The sequence below is a fragment of the Corylus avellana genome, chromosome 4, assembly GCF_965113065.1.
Source record: "Corylus avellana chromosome 4, dhCorAvel1.hap1.2, whole genome shotgun sequence".
In the NCBI taxonomy this organism is placed as follows: Eukaryota; Viridiplantae; Streptophyta; class Magnoliopsida; order Fagales; family Betulaceae; genus Corylus; species Corylus avellana.
Window position 1 is genome coordinate 4,238,820 of NC_142493.1, and position 18,091 is coordinate 4,256,910.

Sequence of the window (18,091 nt, forward strand, 5' to 3'; positions counted from 1 at the left end):
CTACCCAAAAACGTGATGGCAAGCGTGCATGGAACATCATAGTAAGCCCAAGTTCAGTAATATGTCGATGCTTGCGCTCTGCAGTTCCATTTTGTTCGGGAGTTTTTGGGCAAGCAAACTGATGGCGGATGCCAAGGTTGACCAAGTAACTTGCAAGGCTACCGTCATTAAATTCCCCACCTTCATCACTTTGAAAGATTCGAATTTTAGCATCAAACTGACATGTAACAAATTTCTGAAAATGAACAAAGCATTCAAAGAAATCAGATTTGCGGCGCATAGGATAAAACCATGAAAATCTAGTGTAGTCATCAATAAACACAGCATAGAACCGAAATTGTTCTTTTGATCTCACGGGAGCAGGACCCCACAAATCACAATGCACTTTATCAAATGGTGATGTTATTGATTCATCAACAGATAGAAAGGGTAGTCGACAGGACTTTCCCATTTGACAACTAGTACAGATCTCGGATGTTTTATTTTTGGAATCAAAAGAGATAAGTTTCCTCTGTCGCAAATGATCAACGATCCGCTGTTGGGGATGTCCAAGTCGCTGATGCCAACCTTCGCCATTTATTCTCCTAAACCGATGTGAAAAGAAAACTGTTGAGCCTCCATCAAGAGCATACAGACCACCGCGTCTACTGCCCGTAGCAACTATTTTGTTGGTTGTCCTGTCCTTAATCACAAATCCATCCCCATCAAATTCAAAGAGAAGAGGATAATCAGATGTAAGCTTACTAACAGATAATAAATCTTTCTTAATATCTGGAACAAGTAAGACATTCTTTAATTTAAGAGATGAGGAACCAGAACCGATGGTAGCTTGCCCAATATGGGTAATAGGAAGACTATCTCCATTTCCAACCATTACTCCATCTATGCCATGATAGGGGGTAAGAGAGTGTAAGTTACCTGGATCACCCGTAATGTGGTCTGTAGCACCAGTGTCAGGAAACCAGGTGGAGTCTTGAGTATCGGCCAGCTTCATGGCTGCAAGTGCTTGAGGAATATCATTTGGGGTGAAGGCATGATTGAAGCGGTTGAAGCAGGTGAGGGCTGTGTGGTTTCGCTTGTTGCAGATCTGACAAGTGGGTTGTTCTTCTTTATTGTTGCCTGGGTGCGCAACAGATGTGGGATTCTTGGCCACATACGGAGAGTTGGAATTTTGAGATTTTGACCCAAAAAATTGGCCTTGTGTAAAGCCTTTTCCTTTTGAATTAAAGTGGGTGGGACCCATTCTTTTCTTACCTTTATAATTGTTGGTGTGAGTACGTTGACCCACAAAAGCCATCTGATGGGTAGAAACATTGGCATCATCTAGCTTGAACCTTTCAGTATGTGCTTCCAAAAGAATAAGAACTTCTTCATAAGGAGGAATTGGTGGCCTGAGCATGGTGGTAGTGAACATCTCATACCCCTTGCCAAGGCCACTAAGTAGCCAAAAGGTCTTCTTGTGATCTGGGACTGATTTCCCAATTGCAGCAAGATCATCACACACGGTTTTAAACCGTTGTAGATAGTCTTGCAGTGGAGCGGACCCACGTTGAATTGTGGTGAGCCGCTTCTTAAGTTCAAGGCGACGATCATTTGAGACTCGGGCAAAAGCATGCACCAATGCATTCCAAACTTCTACCGAGGTGTCGAGTCCCACTACAATGCCAAGAACATCTTCGGATAGCGTAGTAATCAGCCATCCTTTAACCAAGTGATCAGTCCGACGCCATTGAAGAAACATCGGATTTGGATCTTGGGTATCCGACGCCTCTGACGTTTTTGGATCTTGGGTATCTGATGTTAGGTACTTGGAAGGTGCCTTTGTCTCACCTGTGATAAATCCTTGTAAGTCATAGCTTTCAAGAATATTGAGCATTTGGGTTTTCCATCTCAAAAAATTGGTGGCATTGAGGCGGAGTGACACAAAATTAGCGACATTTTGTGTCACTGGGTAAGGGTATGGTTCAGTCGTGGTGGAAGATTTGGTGGTGGGCGACATTTTGGAAAGAAAGAAAAAAACTGTATATGGAGTTGATATTGTTGCAGGGGAAGAAGGGAAGTGTATACTCTCTATCTCACCAAAAGCTCTGATACCATAACAAGGTTTGAGAAACTCTATCTCAAGGTGATGATAGAGAGTATTTTCATTACGATTTATAGAAGGTGTACAATAGACTATACATGGTAAACATCCCTTGGCTACAATCTTTCCAAACCAGGGATAATGCGATCAATATCTCTCTGAGATATTTACATGGAAATAATCACAAACAGAGGAGGATATTGTAATCTACATAAGGCATAAAATATCAAATCATTTTATAAAATCAAGGACCCAATCAAGGAGGTTGTTGACCTTCCTTATCAGACCAACGTGAGCTGTCCATGATGGAGAGAATTGGTGCCTTATCACAGCTACAGGTTCATACCAATGGGTCAAATGGGTTGCCACCCTCTATCCAACTTTCTTCTTATCTATATTTTATTATTATAGATGAGAAATAATACAATTTATTTTTTTCAATCATTTTTTAACCATACTATTAAATTTATATGAGACTCATAAGATTGTTATATTGAATTTACAAAAAGAGATGATTGTATAACATGACTCTCTTTGATGTTCATGTTTGAGTCATAGATTATCTATATTATTATTTTTGTTTTGTTGCTATCCTGCGCGCCGAAAGAATTAACCTAAGAACTTCGTTTTTTCAGCTTAATTGCAACTACGTACGTAAATAACATATTTATCAATATTAATAAACGGTAAAATAAGAGGGTGTGGAATAAGGGAATGAAAGGGAAAGTTGCTTCATTCCTCTTTCACTCTGACCGTGTGTGTGCATAATTGAAGACAGATAGATTACACTGCGAATCAGACAGAAAATTTGAAAAGAAAAGAAAAAATTAAAACAAGAGATCAAGATAAAAACAATTAGTAATTAGCAGTTAAGCAGATTTTCTTCATCCTAATGAGGCGATTTTCTAGAGTAAGGTTTCCCATTCAACGGACAGTTAAGCAGATTTTTTGTTTTGTTTTTTGTTTGTTTTTGTTTTTGGTAATAATACCAAAAGACTCTTTTGATCATAGAGTAATGCTACATCACATTTTGAGGGGACTTTAATCTTCCTTATAACATTACTCTCGATCATAATTGTAACGCCACGAAAATTAATTAACTGATAATTAATTTCACGGTTCGTTTCACGTCTTATTCTGCGAGGAACAAGACTAAGGGATCTTTACTCCTCGAAAAGAGAGGATACTAAGTAGTGGAAACATCAAGATTCTATAAAACATTAATCATTACAATCATAGCATCTACCAAGGAACATCAAAGTAACTGAAATCAAACTATACAAGTTATCATCTTTACAAGGGATCCATCTATAGGTTTTTTCGTTTATAGAATTTTGCCTACGTACTATGTTAGTTCTTGTGTTGGCTAATTCAGTGATCAAAACGGAAGTTCCAAAGCTCCAAGATCTATTCACAAGACAAGGGTGTCTGGACACGAAGATAGAGCTATCCAGACACCATTTTCAGCAACTCAATTTTCCCCAACGCAGTGGTTTTGCTAGACTGTCCGAACATGCTTTCCAGCAAGTTGCCAAACACCTATTTTAGACTTGTTGTTCGGATAGGCTCTTACCCTGTCCGGACACCATGCGTCAGATATTGGTTTTAAATGTGTTTGAGTGGGTCTAGGTTTAGGGTTTGATGTACTCATTTATAAACAACTTTATAGAGAGAGAAATGTCAACTTTTCTTTCATTGTATTTTCGTATATTTGTTTACAAGGATATTATACACATATATAGAGAGATTTGATATGCTATTTTTGGCTATACAGATCTTTAGGACTAGAATCATGGGTGACAAGTATAAGACTATAATCATGGGTGACAATTATAATTATTCCTATAATCTCTCTCATTTGATTCTTAATTGACAACTCATGCCAACACTCCCCCTTAAGTGGAAGCATCCAATTCTTCAATGCGCAACTTGTCTAATGAGTTGTAGAAATCCTTGCTTGATACGGCCTTTGTAAGAATATCTGCCAATTGGTCTTCTGACTTCACAAAAGGAAACCGAATTATTTTAGCTTCAAGATTTTCTTTAATGAAGTGTCTGTCAATCTCTACGTGTTTAGTGCGATCATGCTGGATAGGATTTTGAGCAATAGCAATAGCTGCCTTGTTATCGTAAAAAAGGTCCATCTCGGAGGTAGGGGCAAATCCAATTTCTGTTAGAAGTCTTCTGAGCCATAGAAGCTCACAAAGCCCTTTAGCCATTCCACGAAACTCTGCTTCAGCACTTGACAATGCTACCACCTTTTGCTTCTTACTTCTCCATGTAACAAGATTCCCCCCAATGAACATGAAGTAGCCTGAGGTGGATCTCCTGTCCGTGGTGTTCCCCGCCCAATCTGCGTCTATTTAACCATTAACTTTGAGATGGTAGTTTTTGGAAAACATAAGCCCTTTTCCCGGGGAGGATTTTAAGTATCGTAAAATCCGGATTACTGCTTCCATATGATCCTTACTAGGTTGGTGCATAAATTGACTTACTACACTCACTGCATAAGCAATATCAGGATGGGTATGTGAGAGGTAAATAAGTTTCCCAACTAACCTCTGGTATCTTCCTTTGTCTGCTGGCATTTTGCTTGGATATTGTCCGAGCTTATGATTTTGAACAATTGGGGTGTTTGCTGGCTTACAATCCAACATTCCAACCTCGCATAGTAAATCTAATATATATTTTTTTTGAGAAAGAAATATACCTCGTTCTGATCTAAGCAACCTTTATTCCCAGAAAATATTTAAGTCCTCCTAAATTTTTCATCTCAAATTTGGTTGCCAATTGTTTCTGAAGCTTAGCAATTTCCTCTGTATCATCCCCTGTGATGTTCATATCATCGACATATACGATTAAAGCTGTTACCTTGCCCCGTTGGTGCTTCAGAAATAATGTATGATCTGAATTACTTTGGCAGAAGCCATACTTCTTCATTGCTTGACTAAACCGCCCAAACCATGCTCGAGGTGATTGTTTCAGTCCATACAGTGCACGCTGCAATTTGCACACAACTTCAGTCTTTGAAGATGCTGTGTAGCCTGAAGGGATATCCATGTAGACTTCTTCTTCAAGGTCACCATGGAGAAATGCGTTCTTTACATCTAACTGGTGCAATGGCCAGTCCAGGTTGGCTGCTAGAGATAGCAGAACCCTAATTGTATTTAGTTTAGCTACTAGTGAAAAGGTCTCTTGATAATCTACACCATATGTCTGAGTGTATCTTTTTGCAACTAGCCTCACCTTATATCGTTCTATAAATCCATCTGCCTTGTGTTTAACAGAGAAAACCCATTTGCACCCGACTGTCTTCTTTCCTTGGGGTAGTGGAACCAAGGTCCATGTTTTATTTTTTAATAGTGCTTCCATTTCTTCCTCCATCGCTTTAGTCCACTTGGGATCCATTAATGCTTCATGAACTGTAGTTGGGATATGACATGCAGACAGCTCATGTGAAAATGTCTTGAGAGGTTCAGGTAACTTTTCAGTGGAGACATAGTTGGCAATTGGGTACCTTGATCTTCTTTGCTCAATATCTGGAGAATATCTGTTTGGTGGCTTGCCTCGGTTATGCCTGAAAGGTAAGTTATATCCAACAGAAGTATCTATGTCATTTATATAGGAGGGTGTACCGATATTGCTTACCTCAGAAATATTCTCAGGAGATGGACCTGTAGGTACTAAGGGGCAGGGGGATTCTGGTTCTTCTCCTAATGGTGGAGGCTCCGTTTCCTGAGACCCTCTAGATTCAAAGGATATGTCTTGCCCCGAAGATGTATTTGTTGATTCTTCGCCACCTATTTATGTGTTATTCTGATCTTCAAATCATTCAAATGTTAGCCACTTCAATTCTTCATCTAGTGTCTCCCCCTGAAGAGAAGAAATGAAGGCCGAGGAGGGGTAGAATGGTGCGGCCTCCAGAAAGGTGACATCTATGGTCACATAGGTACGCTGAGTAACGGGGTCATAGCAGCGGTAGCCTTTTTGATGCACAGCATAGCCCAAGAATAGGCACCGAAGAGCACATGGGTCAAGTTTGGTACACTGGTTCTTAGGCAGATGTACATACGCCACACATCCAAATATACGAGGAGGGAGCATGAGGGCTGGAGGCAGAGAGACCGAGGCTAATAGGGACTGTAATGGGGTTTGAAAATTTAATATTTTGGAAGGGAGGCGGTTGATCAGGTAAACAGCAGTGGAAACAGCATCGGGCCAATGTCGTGTGGGGACATGAGTGCCAAGGAGGAGGGCCCGGGCAGTTTCAAGAATATGTCGATTTTTCCGTTCAGCTACCCCATTTTGTTGTGGGGTTTGAGGACATGAGGTCTCGTGTATAAGGCCATGTTGCTGAAAATAGGAGTGAAAGTAGTGATTAACATATTCACCACCGTTGTCTGAACGGAGAATCCGGATCTGAGTGGAAAATTGGGTGTGAACCATAGCATGAAATGACTGAAAGACCTTAAATACTTCATCCTTATGTTTCAGCAGATATAACCACGTCATGTGGGTGCAATCATCAACAAATATCACAAACCAACGTACACCAGATACAATAGGTATGGGAGATGGTCCCCATACATCAGAATGAATTAAAGCAAATGGGGTATCACTTTTATTCATGCTTAATGGATAAGTAGCCCTATGACTTTTGGCTAAAATACAAGTATCACAATTAAATTCAGAGGTCTCTACATGGGAAAATAAATTAGGAAACAAATGCCTTAGATACCCGAATGATGGATGTCCCAAATGACGATGCCATAGCCAAATCTGTTGAGGCTTTGAACCAGGCAGGGAAGACACGTGATGCGCTCGACCCAAACTGAAATCTTCCATTTAGTACAATCCCCCCTTCTTAGTACCACGCCCAATTATCTCCTTGGTGAGAATATCCTGAATAAGACAAAAATCGGAAAACATTAGCACCACACAATTTAGTTCTATAGTAATTTGACTAATAGACAATAACTTGTGGGACAAGGAGGGAACAAGTAAAGTATTAGATAAATGAAGAGAGGGTGATAGGGTCACAGTTCCGGCCCCTGTGACCGGTGAGATCATTCCATTGGCATTTGCAATGCTAGTGCGCCTTGGAGATGAGTGGTGAGAGAGGTCTGCGGGGTCAAAAGTCATATGGTCTGTGGCGCCAGAGTCGAGAAGCCAATCTCCATGGTTGACATCGTGGCTATCACTAAGCAAGGCATGACAGAGATTACCTTGATCCATAAGAGAGCCATCCGGTTGAGAAGAGGCAGTGGGTGGTATTAGAGAAAGATATGGTTTTGTTGCCGTTATAGCAACCTTGCCTGTGCCATTAGCCATACCCCCTGTATCCCCTTTTTTCGAGCTTGGAGTTCATGCCACCAATCAGGATATCCATGCAACTTAAAACAATTTTTACATGTGTGCTTCATATTACCACAATGAGAGCATTTGGGAGTGTCAGATGAGGGGCGGGCTTTAGGAGCAGATTTCCCAGTATGTTGAGGAGCCGATCCAGAGAACCCAAGCTTGAGGCCTCTCGAAGCCAGCACTGCTCCTGACAGTGGTTCATGGTCCCCAGCGTTCATTATCGCTTGGCGAAGGGCCTCTCTGCGGACATGAGCATACGCTTGCTCCACTGTGGGAAACGAGTGCAGTTGTAACACGTCCCTGTGAATATTGTCCAGTTTGTCATCAAGGCCATCCAAGAATACATACACCCTTTCTTCTTGGAGAAGATTATTATATCGTTGAATATCAGCAGGGCACTCCATTGGATTTGGACGACGAAAGTCAATCTCACGCCAGAGACCTTGCAAGCCGGTGTAGTATTTTTCCAGGGAACCACCTGCTTGGCGGAGACGTGAGACACGGCGCCGGAGATCATAGACCTGGGAGGTATCACCACCGTCAAAATAGGTGGTAGCAACAAAGTCCCAAACCTGTTTCGCTGTGGGAAGGCGAATAAAATTGCCAATTAATGCCGGATCCATGGAGTTGATCAGCCAGCCCTTGACAATGGCGTTGTCAGTGCGCCATTTACGAAAGGATGGGTCAGTCGGAGACGGCGAGGTTAGTTCGCCATTGATGTAACCCAACTTGTCTTTGCCGGAGATGTACATCTCGACAACTTGGGACCATAAGGCATAGTTGGAACCATCCAACTTAATGCCAATTGGTAGGGCCGCAGGTTCAGAGGTCACGGTAGGAGCCTGAGCTTTGGACAAAGCTTCGGCCATCATGGTGGTGAATAATTTAGAGATGAGTGTTTTCGGGTTGGAGGGAGATTCTTCCATCTGGATTTGGGTTTCGGTGGCTGAGAGGGGTGTATTCTGGTTGGTGGGAGATTCCTCCGTTTGGATTGGGATTGGGATTGGGATTTCGGTGGGTGCCATAGGAGAGGGTGGTGGGTGGAAGGAGGCTAGAAGCTAGTGATGGACGTGAACAGGGAGCCAGATCGTGAGATGCTCTGATACCATGTCAACTTTGCTTTCATTGTATTTTCGTATATTTGTTTACAGGGATATTATACACATATATAGAGAGATTTGATAAGCTATTTTTGGCTATACAGATCTTTAGAACTAGAATCATGGGTGACAATTATAAGACTAGAATCATGGGTGACAATTATCATTATTCCTATAATCTCTCTCATTTGATTCTTAATTGACAACTCATGCCAACAAGAAATGTACGAAATTCTGCCATAGGTTCGTTAGAGGCTATGCTTAGAGAGAAAATCTGTGTGAGCCTAATCATTCATCTTTAGAGGATTATTGTTAGTTTTATTATGCTTGATTGAGAAGTCTATCGAAAGAGTCCAATAAAGGAAAATCACATTGAATGAGATTGTGAGCAAGGATACGATTTGGAGGCTTGTCGATCTTAAATAATCAAGGTCTTGCATTGGGTTGTAAGTATTCCTAGTGTCTATAATCACTAAACATCTTTCTGATAATAATTTCCTGGGTCTGGTTGCCTTGGAGATGATTTACTTTAGAGCGTTTTCTAAAAGGTTTTCTCTTTGTCACCAAAGTCTTTGTGTTTGATTTTACGTATTTTTGTGAGTGTTTGCTCATAGTTAAATATCTGTTAATTCCACATATTGTGTGATATAAACCTGCATAGAGTTTTTCAATTGGTATCAAAGCAGGCTTACTCCGTGAAGTATTAAATTCCTGAGTGAGATCCTTGACTTCTTTTTACTATGAATACATCTCAGTCCGACTCTTTTAGTTTTGATGACCTTAACATTGTGTACAAAATCATCTTTGATTAGTATAGTCAACTATCCTACAAATACATAAAGATTTGTAAGAATTTTAAACATGCAGAATTGGAAAAAGAATCCTTGATGACCAAATTGTATGAATCATATGCCTTGATTGATTCTTTAAATTATGAGATTTCTAAGCTTGTTGAAAAGAATATATCTCTTGAGAATGATTTGAAAGATTCTAGAGAACTCTCACAAAAATTCTCTAGTGATAATATGAAAAGTTTTTTCTATGTTGATAACAAGCATAGTATGATTGCTGATAATATTGGTAACTCTACTTCACATGCTTCTGAATTTGAAAGAAAGACTTTGTTTGTTAAGCCTGTGAATGTTAAAGAAATCAAGGCTAATATAGTCTGTTTAGATAATGGCAAAACTTCTTATTTGAATAATTGTGTGAAGCCTAAATCCAATACTTCTTCTAAGAAACAAATTCAAGCTAAGTTTGTTCATACATGCCACCATTGTGGGATTGTTGGTCACAATATTAGACCGAACTGTTTTCAATTAAAATCTCAAAAACCTTGGAACAAAGCAGATGTTCCAAAGAAAGAAAAAGGTGGTAGAAAGTTGTGCTTGTCTAGATCGGAATCTAGATACATCCCTCATAAAAGACAACATTCTCAAAGGTTTGTTCCCACATGTCATCATTGTGGTAAAGTTGGTCATATTTGACTAAAATGTTTCGAATTAAAATCCCATGAGCATAAGAGTGAGATTTCCTACTCTAAGAAATATTATGAGGGGTTGCTCATGATGATGAAAGAATTGTTATTTAGGATAGATAAGTTTGACAAGAGTCACAAATCTGTTCCAATGATTAACCAAGTGTGGGTTAGGAAGGATGATGCCATTCACTCGTTAAGGGGGAGTGGCTGTGATCTCACCTTATGTTAGGTGAGTCAATAATATGCCTAGGATTGGTTGTCTTGCATATCTTTACATATCCTAAAACATGTTGTTTTTCTTTTTACATTGCATTTTTTTTGTTTTGCATTTGTTTTTGTTTATGTGCATTTCTTTTGTGAACAATTTCAAAAAGATAAAAATATTTTACTTTGGTTGTTTTCTCTCTCTTTCTTTTGTCTTATGCACCTAGATAGTCTATTAATTTCTCATGTGGTTTTCATGGATTTAATTCTTTGCATCTTGGAATGTTCTTAATATGCATGAGATGAAAATTTGTTTCAATGAACTTGTTCTTATGATTACCTAGAGCAGAGCTTATGTGGTACGTTTTGCCTATGCTTAATCTCTTGTATACATTTCAGCTTAATTTGAGGTTATTTCTTAACTTTAAATGTGAAGTCTGTTAGGTAACTATATGAGGTTTTTAACTAGTCTTATTTTTCAAATTGACCATATGTTAGTTGAACCTAGGGCTTAAAAATTCCTGCATTCCTCCTTTTGTGATACGCACCAAAAGTTTAAGACCACTTTCTCAAAGAGAAAAAGAAACAAAATAGTGAAACAAATAAAATAAAAAATTCATATTCCAAAAGGAATTTATTTCACTGTGTCAAACTTGTGCAAATTTTTTACAAAGAGGAATGTATAAGATGAGAGTGGCTAGGCCTTAGTATGATAATGTTTGACTTTTGATTTGATATACTTGTCAAAACCTCATATTGGTGAAACATTCTATTCGGACACCATGCGTCAGATATTGGTTTTAAATGTGTTTGAGTGGGTCTAGGTCTAGGGGTGTACTCATATATAAACAACTTTATAGAGAGAGAAATGTATGAAATTCTACCCTAAGTTTCATGAGAGGCTGTGCTTAGAGAAAAAATCTATGTGAGCCTAATCATTTCTTTTAGAGGATTATTGTTAGTTTCATTGTGCTTGATTGAGAAGTAGGAAGGGTCTGGTAAAAGAAAATCACGTTGAAGGAGATTGTGAACGAGGAGATGAGTTGGAGGCTTCTCGATCCTACATAGTCAAGGTCTTGCATCGGGTTGTAAGTGTTTCTAATGTCTATAATCTCTGAACATCTTTCTGATAGTGATTTACTCGATTTGGTTGCCCCGAAGACGTTTTACTTTTAAAGCGTTTTTTAAAAGGTTTATTCTTCGTCACCAAAATCCTTGTGTTTGATTTTACATATTTTCGTGAGTGTTTGCTCATAGTTAAATATCTGTTAATTCTACATATTGTGTGATATAAACCTGCATAACGTTTTTCATATTGCCTTCTTTGGCAGTCCATGTTCTTCTTATGGGTCGAGTTATTTATTTGACTCATAGTTATGAGACTAGCAAATTGTTGTTCAAGTCGATCAAGACGTGAATCATCCATGAATCCTTGATTGCTATAGAAAACAATCAACCTGGCTGCTTTGATACCAATGTTACGTGAATACTTTTATATACACGTAACGAGAAAGATTGTTAGGTTTTGAGGGAACGCAGACCATTTAGATTTGTTGAAGAGAACTTAAAACATTTTCAAACATAAAGTTTGGATTAATTTTCTGATTGCTTTATTTATAACATAATGGCCTTTAAATAGGCAAACTATTACAATATTTTGTAGGGTTGAGTCATCAGCTCTTATTAGAATATAAACTAGAACTGAGTCATCAAGACTCTTATATGGAAATAAATAAAGACAATATCAAATAAAAATAAACATAATAAGATATTTTACGATATCACATATTTTAATATATCCTATTATTAATGATTATTTCGCATAAAACTTAATTCTCGTAACAGTTTATCACTTTTTTGAATAAAAAATTATCTTATCATTACATTTTATTTCAGCTCCTCCAATCCAAAGATAAATTCCTGACTCCACCCTGCTATTGACTAGAGAGGGTAGTAAGATAACCACCTATCAATCATGGCAAGACATTCGCTGGGCTTGTACTCTGGAGCTGTGTGGCCTCCTCCCTGCAAAAGAGTTAGCTTTTGGTAATTACTTAATTAGGATAAATCATTATATATGTACAACAATTAAATAGAAATTTATTCTTGCCTTTACAGTTGCAAATGTCAAGCAGAACTTTTTCCATGTGTACTGCATTGTGAACCTACAAATTTTTGAATTGGCATACAAATTGCAATTAATGCTGTGGGGATTAAGAAAAGTGGGTTAATTAATTACAATAATTACCCTGCAATTTGTCCATCCACAAACCATGGCCTCCAATCCTGGGCTATAGTCAGATTTAACGATTCTATCCATGCATGTGTAGCGATGTATGGAATAACCATGTCATGATCTCCACTGCATGCATGCGTTAAGAGGAACTATAAGGGTAAGAAACTCTATAAACCATGAGATAATTAGAAATATGACAGATTATGTGACTAATTATTCTTATAATATTACCTGTAAATAAGAACTTGGTAACCTTTCTTGATAAGGTTGCGGTGATAATTTAGACTACTTGAGACATCATATGTGTAGACCAAGCTCTCATTGCATCTCACCCATTCCGCGATGCTCCCCTGATATACTCTCAATTTTCAATAATTAACTGCTAATTAACTAAAATTAATTGGACTAATTAATAATTAGTTTAAGAATAAACTCACCTCGTGAATGTGAAGAGCTTTTTGAACACTTTTATCATTCGCCCAAATGTAGGAGAACAAATAGTTATATTCCTACGTACCAAGGGAGTAATTAATTAACCATTTTAGTTAGTATTAATTAATTGTTTGTTAGATCTTATTTAATAGAGTACGACATATATAAACTTGTCGTTTTTTTTACCCGGCACCATCGTTGAGGTTCATGAAGATTAGACATGGATTGGAGGAGGTCTAGGGAATCCCCATTAAGAGCATCTGGATCCCACTTTGATACCCTTCGTTTTGGGGATAATAATTGGCATGTTGGTTCCAATATTTGTGCAGTAAATATTTTCTCTGTACACTGCAAATTCAAGATGTTGATCAGTTGTACCATGTCATATATAAAGCTTATTAATAAATTCATGTGTCTTAATTCCATGAGCAATAAATTGTATAGTAGGATTCGAATTTGAGACCTAAAACTTTGTCCAATAATAAAAAATATTGAATTTAATTATTTAATTAATATTCAAATAATATTAAAAAATAATGATGTCTTATAAGAACAAGTGGCATTCTCACTCACCTCAGTAAATACCCGAAGATCGTCCACACATGGTGCGTTGCTTGGATCTACATTCATATACTCGGCCTTGCAATTCCTTTTAGTTGACTTAAAAAAAAAAAAACAAGAAAGAAAAAATCTAATGTTTTTAGTACGACATTTAAACGAGATAAGACACACATATATCTATATTTTCCAAGTAAAAGCACCATCTAGAACTCATGAAAATGTTTGGTTATGGGCAACCTAGTAAGGTCATTCAATTGAAGGGTAGCTAATATGTTTCATGAGTTTTAAGAAAATTAAATGAAAGTAATCCATGGAGATATAATTAATGGTAGATCTTTTCTATGTTTCGAGATTAGTCTTTTCTTATCAAACAAATTAGTAAGAAAATAAGAGCCACAAGCTTCTAATTAAATACCTAAACTTCTTAACTATTTACTCATGAAATCTTAATTACCAGCTCTCTAACAATAATTAAGATATCTCAAAACAAGAACAGGAAGGAAATTCACCTCATATAACTCATCGGATAGAAGCCCCTTTAGGTGAGCAAATGGGATTCTTGCATTCAGGTCATCATGTGTATTTGTCACTGGGTTTCCAAGCACATAACCCTGCAACTCCCAATTTAAAGCAAATTGATTTTTAATATTATAATTAAGATAATTAAGTAATCCCAAAGTAACTCAATTTTGGTTTAACTGTATTTACTGCTCTAATTACCATACTTTTTTCAATAACTTCCCGAGGTTTTAATTTTTGCAAAAGTATTTATCTTATAAAAGGTATTTTTATTCATCTTGGGATGTGGAAATATCAAAGACATTGCAACTCATAAATGAGGGAGGGGCAGTTGCAAAAATTGAAGGGTAATACTATAAGGAGGAGTCCTCCTCGAATCATCATAAATGTGATATAACTTTAAAAATTATTATTAAATTTTGTTTTATTGGTAATTTTAAATGCTACATTACATTTGAGAGGACTCTAGTTGAAGTTCATCCTTATACCATTACTCACTTACCTTGAGATTCATAGACGGCTCCCGACCGACTTCATTACCTACAATAAAATTGCTAGCCAAACATTTTTTCATCTCTTCCATTATAATTTATGTATAAAAAAGATTATTAGAAGAAAACTTGAGATTATCAAGTAGATTGAATTGAATCCATCATTATATATGACGTCAATTTGTTTTGGGAAAAGAGAAGCATGAATCAAGAAGGTGGTGTTCATATATACCATCAGATATATGTTGAACAAGGATTGGTAAAATTATCCCTGAATAAGAATCTCCCATAATGTACAGTGGATTTTTGAGGAATCTGGGATGAACCTTCAGCCACTGCACCACAACTCATAAATTAAATTCAAATATTAATTATTTAATTGATAGATTTCAAATGCCAAATTAAGTATTAACTCACCTTTCGTAGGAAATCATAGAGTTCTGCTGCTGCTAATGTATCACTGATATTATATCCCTCGGGACTTTTTGCATAAGAGAATCCAGTGCCAACCGGCTCATCCACAAATATTATATTAGCAACCTACAACTTCGATGTCACTTTCTTTCCCTTTACATTAATCAACCACATAATTAATTCTCATCTCATTGAAATTAACCCAATGAGGCAGCTAATGTCTCATATACCTTTGTCCACGAGTATGGATTCAACTTCAATTTTGGCCAGTACCTTTTGGACTTTGCATAGTCAAATGATAATGGGCCTACAAGTAACTATGAAATAAATTAAGGCAATTTCTTATAATAAATACAAAAGTACTATTATTCTTTGGTTGACTGACCTAATATTTTCCGGATGGATCGACAATCAATCTAATTAATCTCTTACAATAATCTTCTCATCTTATATATATTATCAATTTTCAAATTAATACGATTTAGTATCTACTGCAGCATAAAATTATTTTTCATTAAAGGTATACATGTTGGACGAGTTACGTACCCATTTCATATACGAGGCCAGAAAAAGCAGAGCAACCAGGGCCACCGGTGAGCCAGAGCACAATTGCATCGTCTTCTGGACTCCTCTCAGACTCAATGAAGTAGTAGAATAGCTGCACATCATCCAATTCTCCTACACCTATGTACCTAAATTACATAAATTAATTAATCCAATATTGTATATTAATTACATTACATAATATATAATAGATTAAATGAAGTAATTAGAAAACACTAACCCAGTTTCAAGTTTGAAAGGAAGATCACCGGAAAACCCCGGGAGGCTGTTGATGATCCACTGTGATGCAACAACGTTGGCAACAGCCAAGAAGGAAACTATGCCAAACAACATTCTACTCATCATGCTGCTGATGCAGATGCTGCTGGGAAAATGGTTGGGTTTCTTCAAACCAGTGGCGGTTGGTTAGTGAGGTGGTAGTTGTGAGGTGTGTACCAATGGGTCAAATCGGTTGCCATGATCTATCCAACTTTCTGCTTCTGGATAGCTCCAAGTTTGACATATCTCCTCTGTTTTTTTTTTTTTTTTTTTTTTTTTAGGTCCCCTCCTTTTTAAGCATTCTTATTCTTTTGTTGCTATCATGCGTAAATGAATAACTGCGAGTTATTGGAATACATAATTAAGTGTAACTTCTATTTATAGAGAGGATAGAAATGGGTTTTATTCAATTAGTATATATCACCAACGATTAGACAACAAAATAATCTTTCATTTGGAATTGAAAGATTTTATAATACAAAAATATAAAACAGAATAATAACAAGAGAAGATAAATAGGCATAAAATTAAGGTGGTTCGGCAATATGCCTATATTCATACACTAAAGTGTAGTAGGCTACATCTTACTTTTATTAAGTGAATTGATATATAATACATAAGAGACTTCAATATATAAAAGCCAAAAGAAAAAAGACTCTTATACTTTAGCAATGTGCGACAAACCCACATATTCTCTAACAAGAATGTTGGCATTCGAACAAGGTGTAACTAAAAAAATTAAATAAATAAATTTAGTGGCATATATGTTAGAAAACGTCAAGAAAATTCATGGCTCATGTTAATTCAACCATCCTCTGTAAGCACACAACCAGTGATGCTGCAATAGTGATCCCACATGTGAGTAGTTGCACCAGTCACAATAGTCGTCCTTGAATGAGAATCTAGGGTAAATGTAACTCATCTCTTAAGTTTATAGTACTGTGAGAGCATTCTTTGCTCTAATTTTAATCTCGTGCATTCTATTTATCTTATTGTTAATTTTTGAATTAAAATTATTCAATATCAATTAAGACTTTTTTCAACATCATATATATATATATATCCAACAAAAAGGGTGTGGTGTATGAGCACTTACGTACTTACCTTTTTGATATACAAGGACAGAAAAAGCTGAACAACTAAGGCCACCGGTGAGCTAAAGCACAAGAGCATCAGATTCAAATCTCCTACGCCAATGTACCTAAATTACATAAATTAATTAATCCAATATTGTATATTAATTACATAATATATAGTAGATTAAATGAAGTAATTAGAAAACACTGACCCAGTTTGAAGTTTGAAAGGAAGATTGCCAGAAAACCGGCCCGGGGAGGCTGTTGATAATACACTGTGATGCAACAACGTTGGCAGCAGCCAAGAAGGAAACTATGCCAGACAACATTCTACTCATCATGCTGCTGCTGTTGCTGTTGCTGTTGCTGTTGCTGCTGGGAAAATGGTTGGGTTTCTTCTCGAAGAGGTACTGTTGGCTGCCTTAATTAAACTAATTAGAGAGCTTAATTTCAGTAATACCCCACAGCTACAGGTTCATACCAATGGGTCAAATGGGTTGCCACCCTCTATCCAACTTTCTTCTTATCTATATTTTATTATTATAGATGAGAAATAATAATTTTTTTTTTTTTTTTTTCAATCATATTTTAACCATACTATTAAATTTATATGAGACTCATAAAATTGTTATAATGAATTTACAAAAAGAGATGATTGTTTAACATGTCTCTTTTTGATGTTCATGTTTGAGTCATAGATTATCTATATTATTATTTTTATTTTGTTGCTATCCTGCGCTCAGAAAGAATTAACCTAAGAACTTCGTTTTTTCAACTTAATTGCAACTACGTACGTAAAATAACATATTTATCAATATTAATAAACGGTAAAATAAGAGGGTGTGGAACAATGGAATGAAAGGGAAAGTTGCTTCATTCCTCTTTCACTCTGACCGTGTGTGTGCATAATTGAAGACAGATAGATTACACTGCGAATCAGACAGAATTTTATTTTTTTATTTTTTTATTTTAAAACAAGAGATCAAGATAAAAACAATTAGTAATTGACAGTTAAGCAGATTTTCTTCATCCTAATGAGGCGATTTTCTGGAGTAAGGTTTCCCATTAAACGGACAATTAAGCAGATATATATATATATATATATTTGTGTAATAATACCAAAAGACTCTTTTGATCATAGAGTACTGCTACATCACATTTTGAGGGGACTTTAATCTTCCTTGTAACATTACTCTCGATCATAATTGTAACGCCCCAAAAATTAAGTAACTGGTAATTAACTTCAATTCACGGTTCGTTTCACAGTCTTATTCTGCGGGGAACATGACTCAGGGATCTTTACTCCTTGAAA

The 18,091-nt window shown here is 36.8% G+C and overlaps 2 protein-coding genes across 2 annotated transcripts; both read right to left on the minus strand.

Moving 5' to 3' along the window:
* Window positions 1–7,383: 7,383 nt before the first annotated feature.
* Window positions 7,384–8,469, minus strand: LOC148586167 (uncharacterized). Its single transcript, XM_088515475.1, has one exon. It carries the CDS (start codon window positions 8,467–8,469, stop codon window positions 7,384–7,386), a length of 1,086 nt encoding a protein of 361 aa, XP_088371601.1.
* Window positions 8,470–11,846: 3,377 nt separating this feature from the next.
* Window positions 11,847–15,937, minus strand: LOC132177596 (serine carboxypeptidase-like 17). The gene is made up of 14 exons (XM_059589977.2): window positions 15,666–15,937; window positions 15,428–15,573; window positions 15,112–15,188; window positions 14,885–15,007; window positions 14,700–14,802; window positions 14,479–14,516; window positions 13,967–14,068; window positions 13,470–13,556; window positions 13,083–13,244; window positions 12,902–12,973; window positions 12,696–12,814; window positions 12,477–12,590; window positions 12,339–12,393; window positions 11,847–12,253 (listed from the first exon to the last, which is right to left on the minus strand). The coding sequence occupies exons 1-14, from the start codon at window positions 15,788–15,790 to the stop codon at window positions 12,170–12,172; spliced, it is 1,407 nt and encodes a 468-aa protein (XP_059445960.2). The 5' UTR covers window positions 15,791–15,937; the 3' UTR covers window positions 11,847–12,169.
* Window positions 15,938–18,091: the final 2,154 nt, after the last annotated feature.

Bases quoted from the DNA above. Each gene is read 5' to 3' on its own strand.
- LOC148586167 (XM_088515475.1), bottom strand. From the start codon at position 8,469: ATGGCACCCACCGAAATCCCAATCCCAATCCCAATCCAAACGGAGGAA.
- LOC132177596 (XM_059589977.2), bottom strand. From the start codon at position 15,790: ATGATGAGTAGAATGTTGTTTGGCATAGTTTCCTTCTTGGCTGTTGCC. The intron at 13,245-13,469 runs GTGAGTGAGAAT...TTGAATTTGCAG, and splicing joins ATCTTCGGGTATTTACTGAG to TGTACAGAGAAAATATTTAC. The intron at 12,974-13,082 runs GTAAAAAAAACG...CTTGGTACGTAG, and splicing joins AACCTCAACGATGGTGCCGG to GAATATAACTATTTGTTCTC.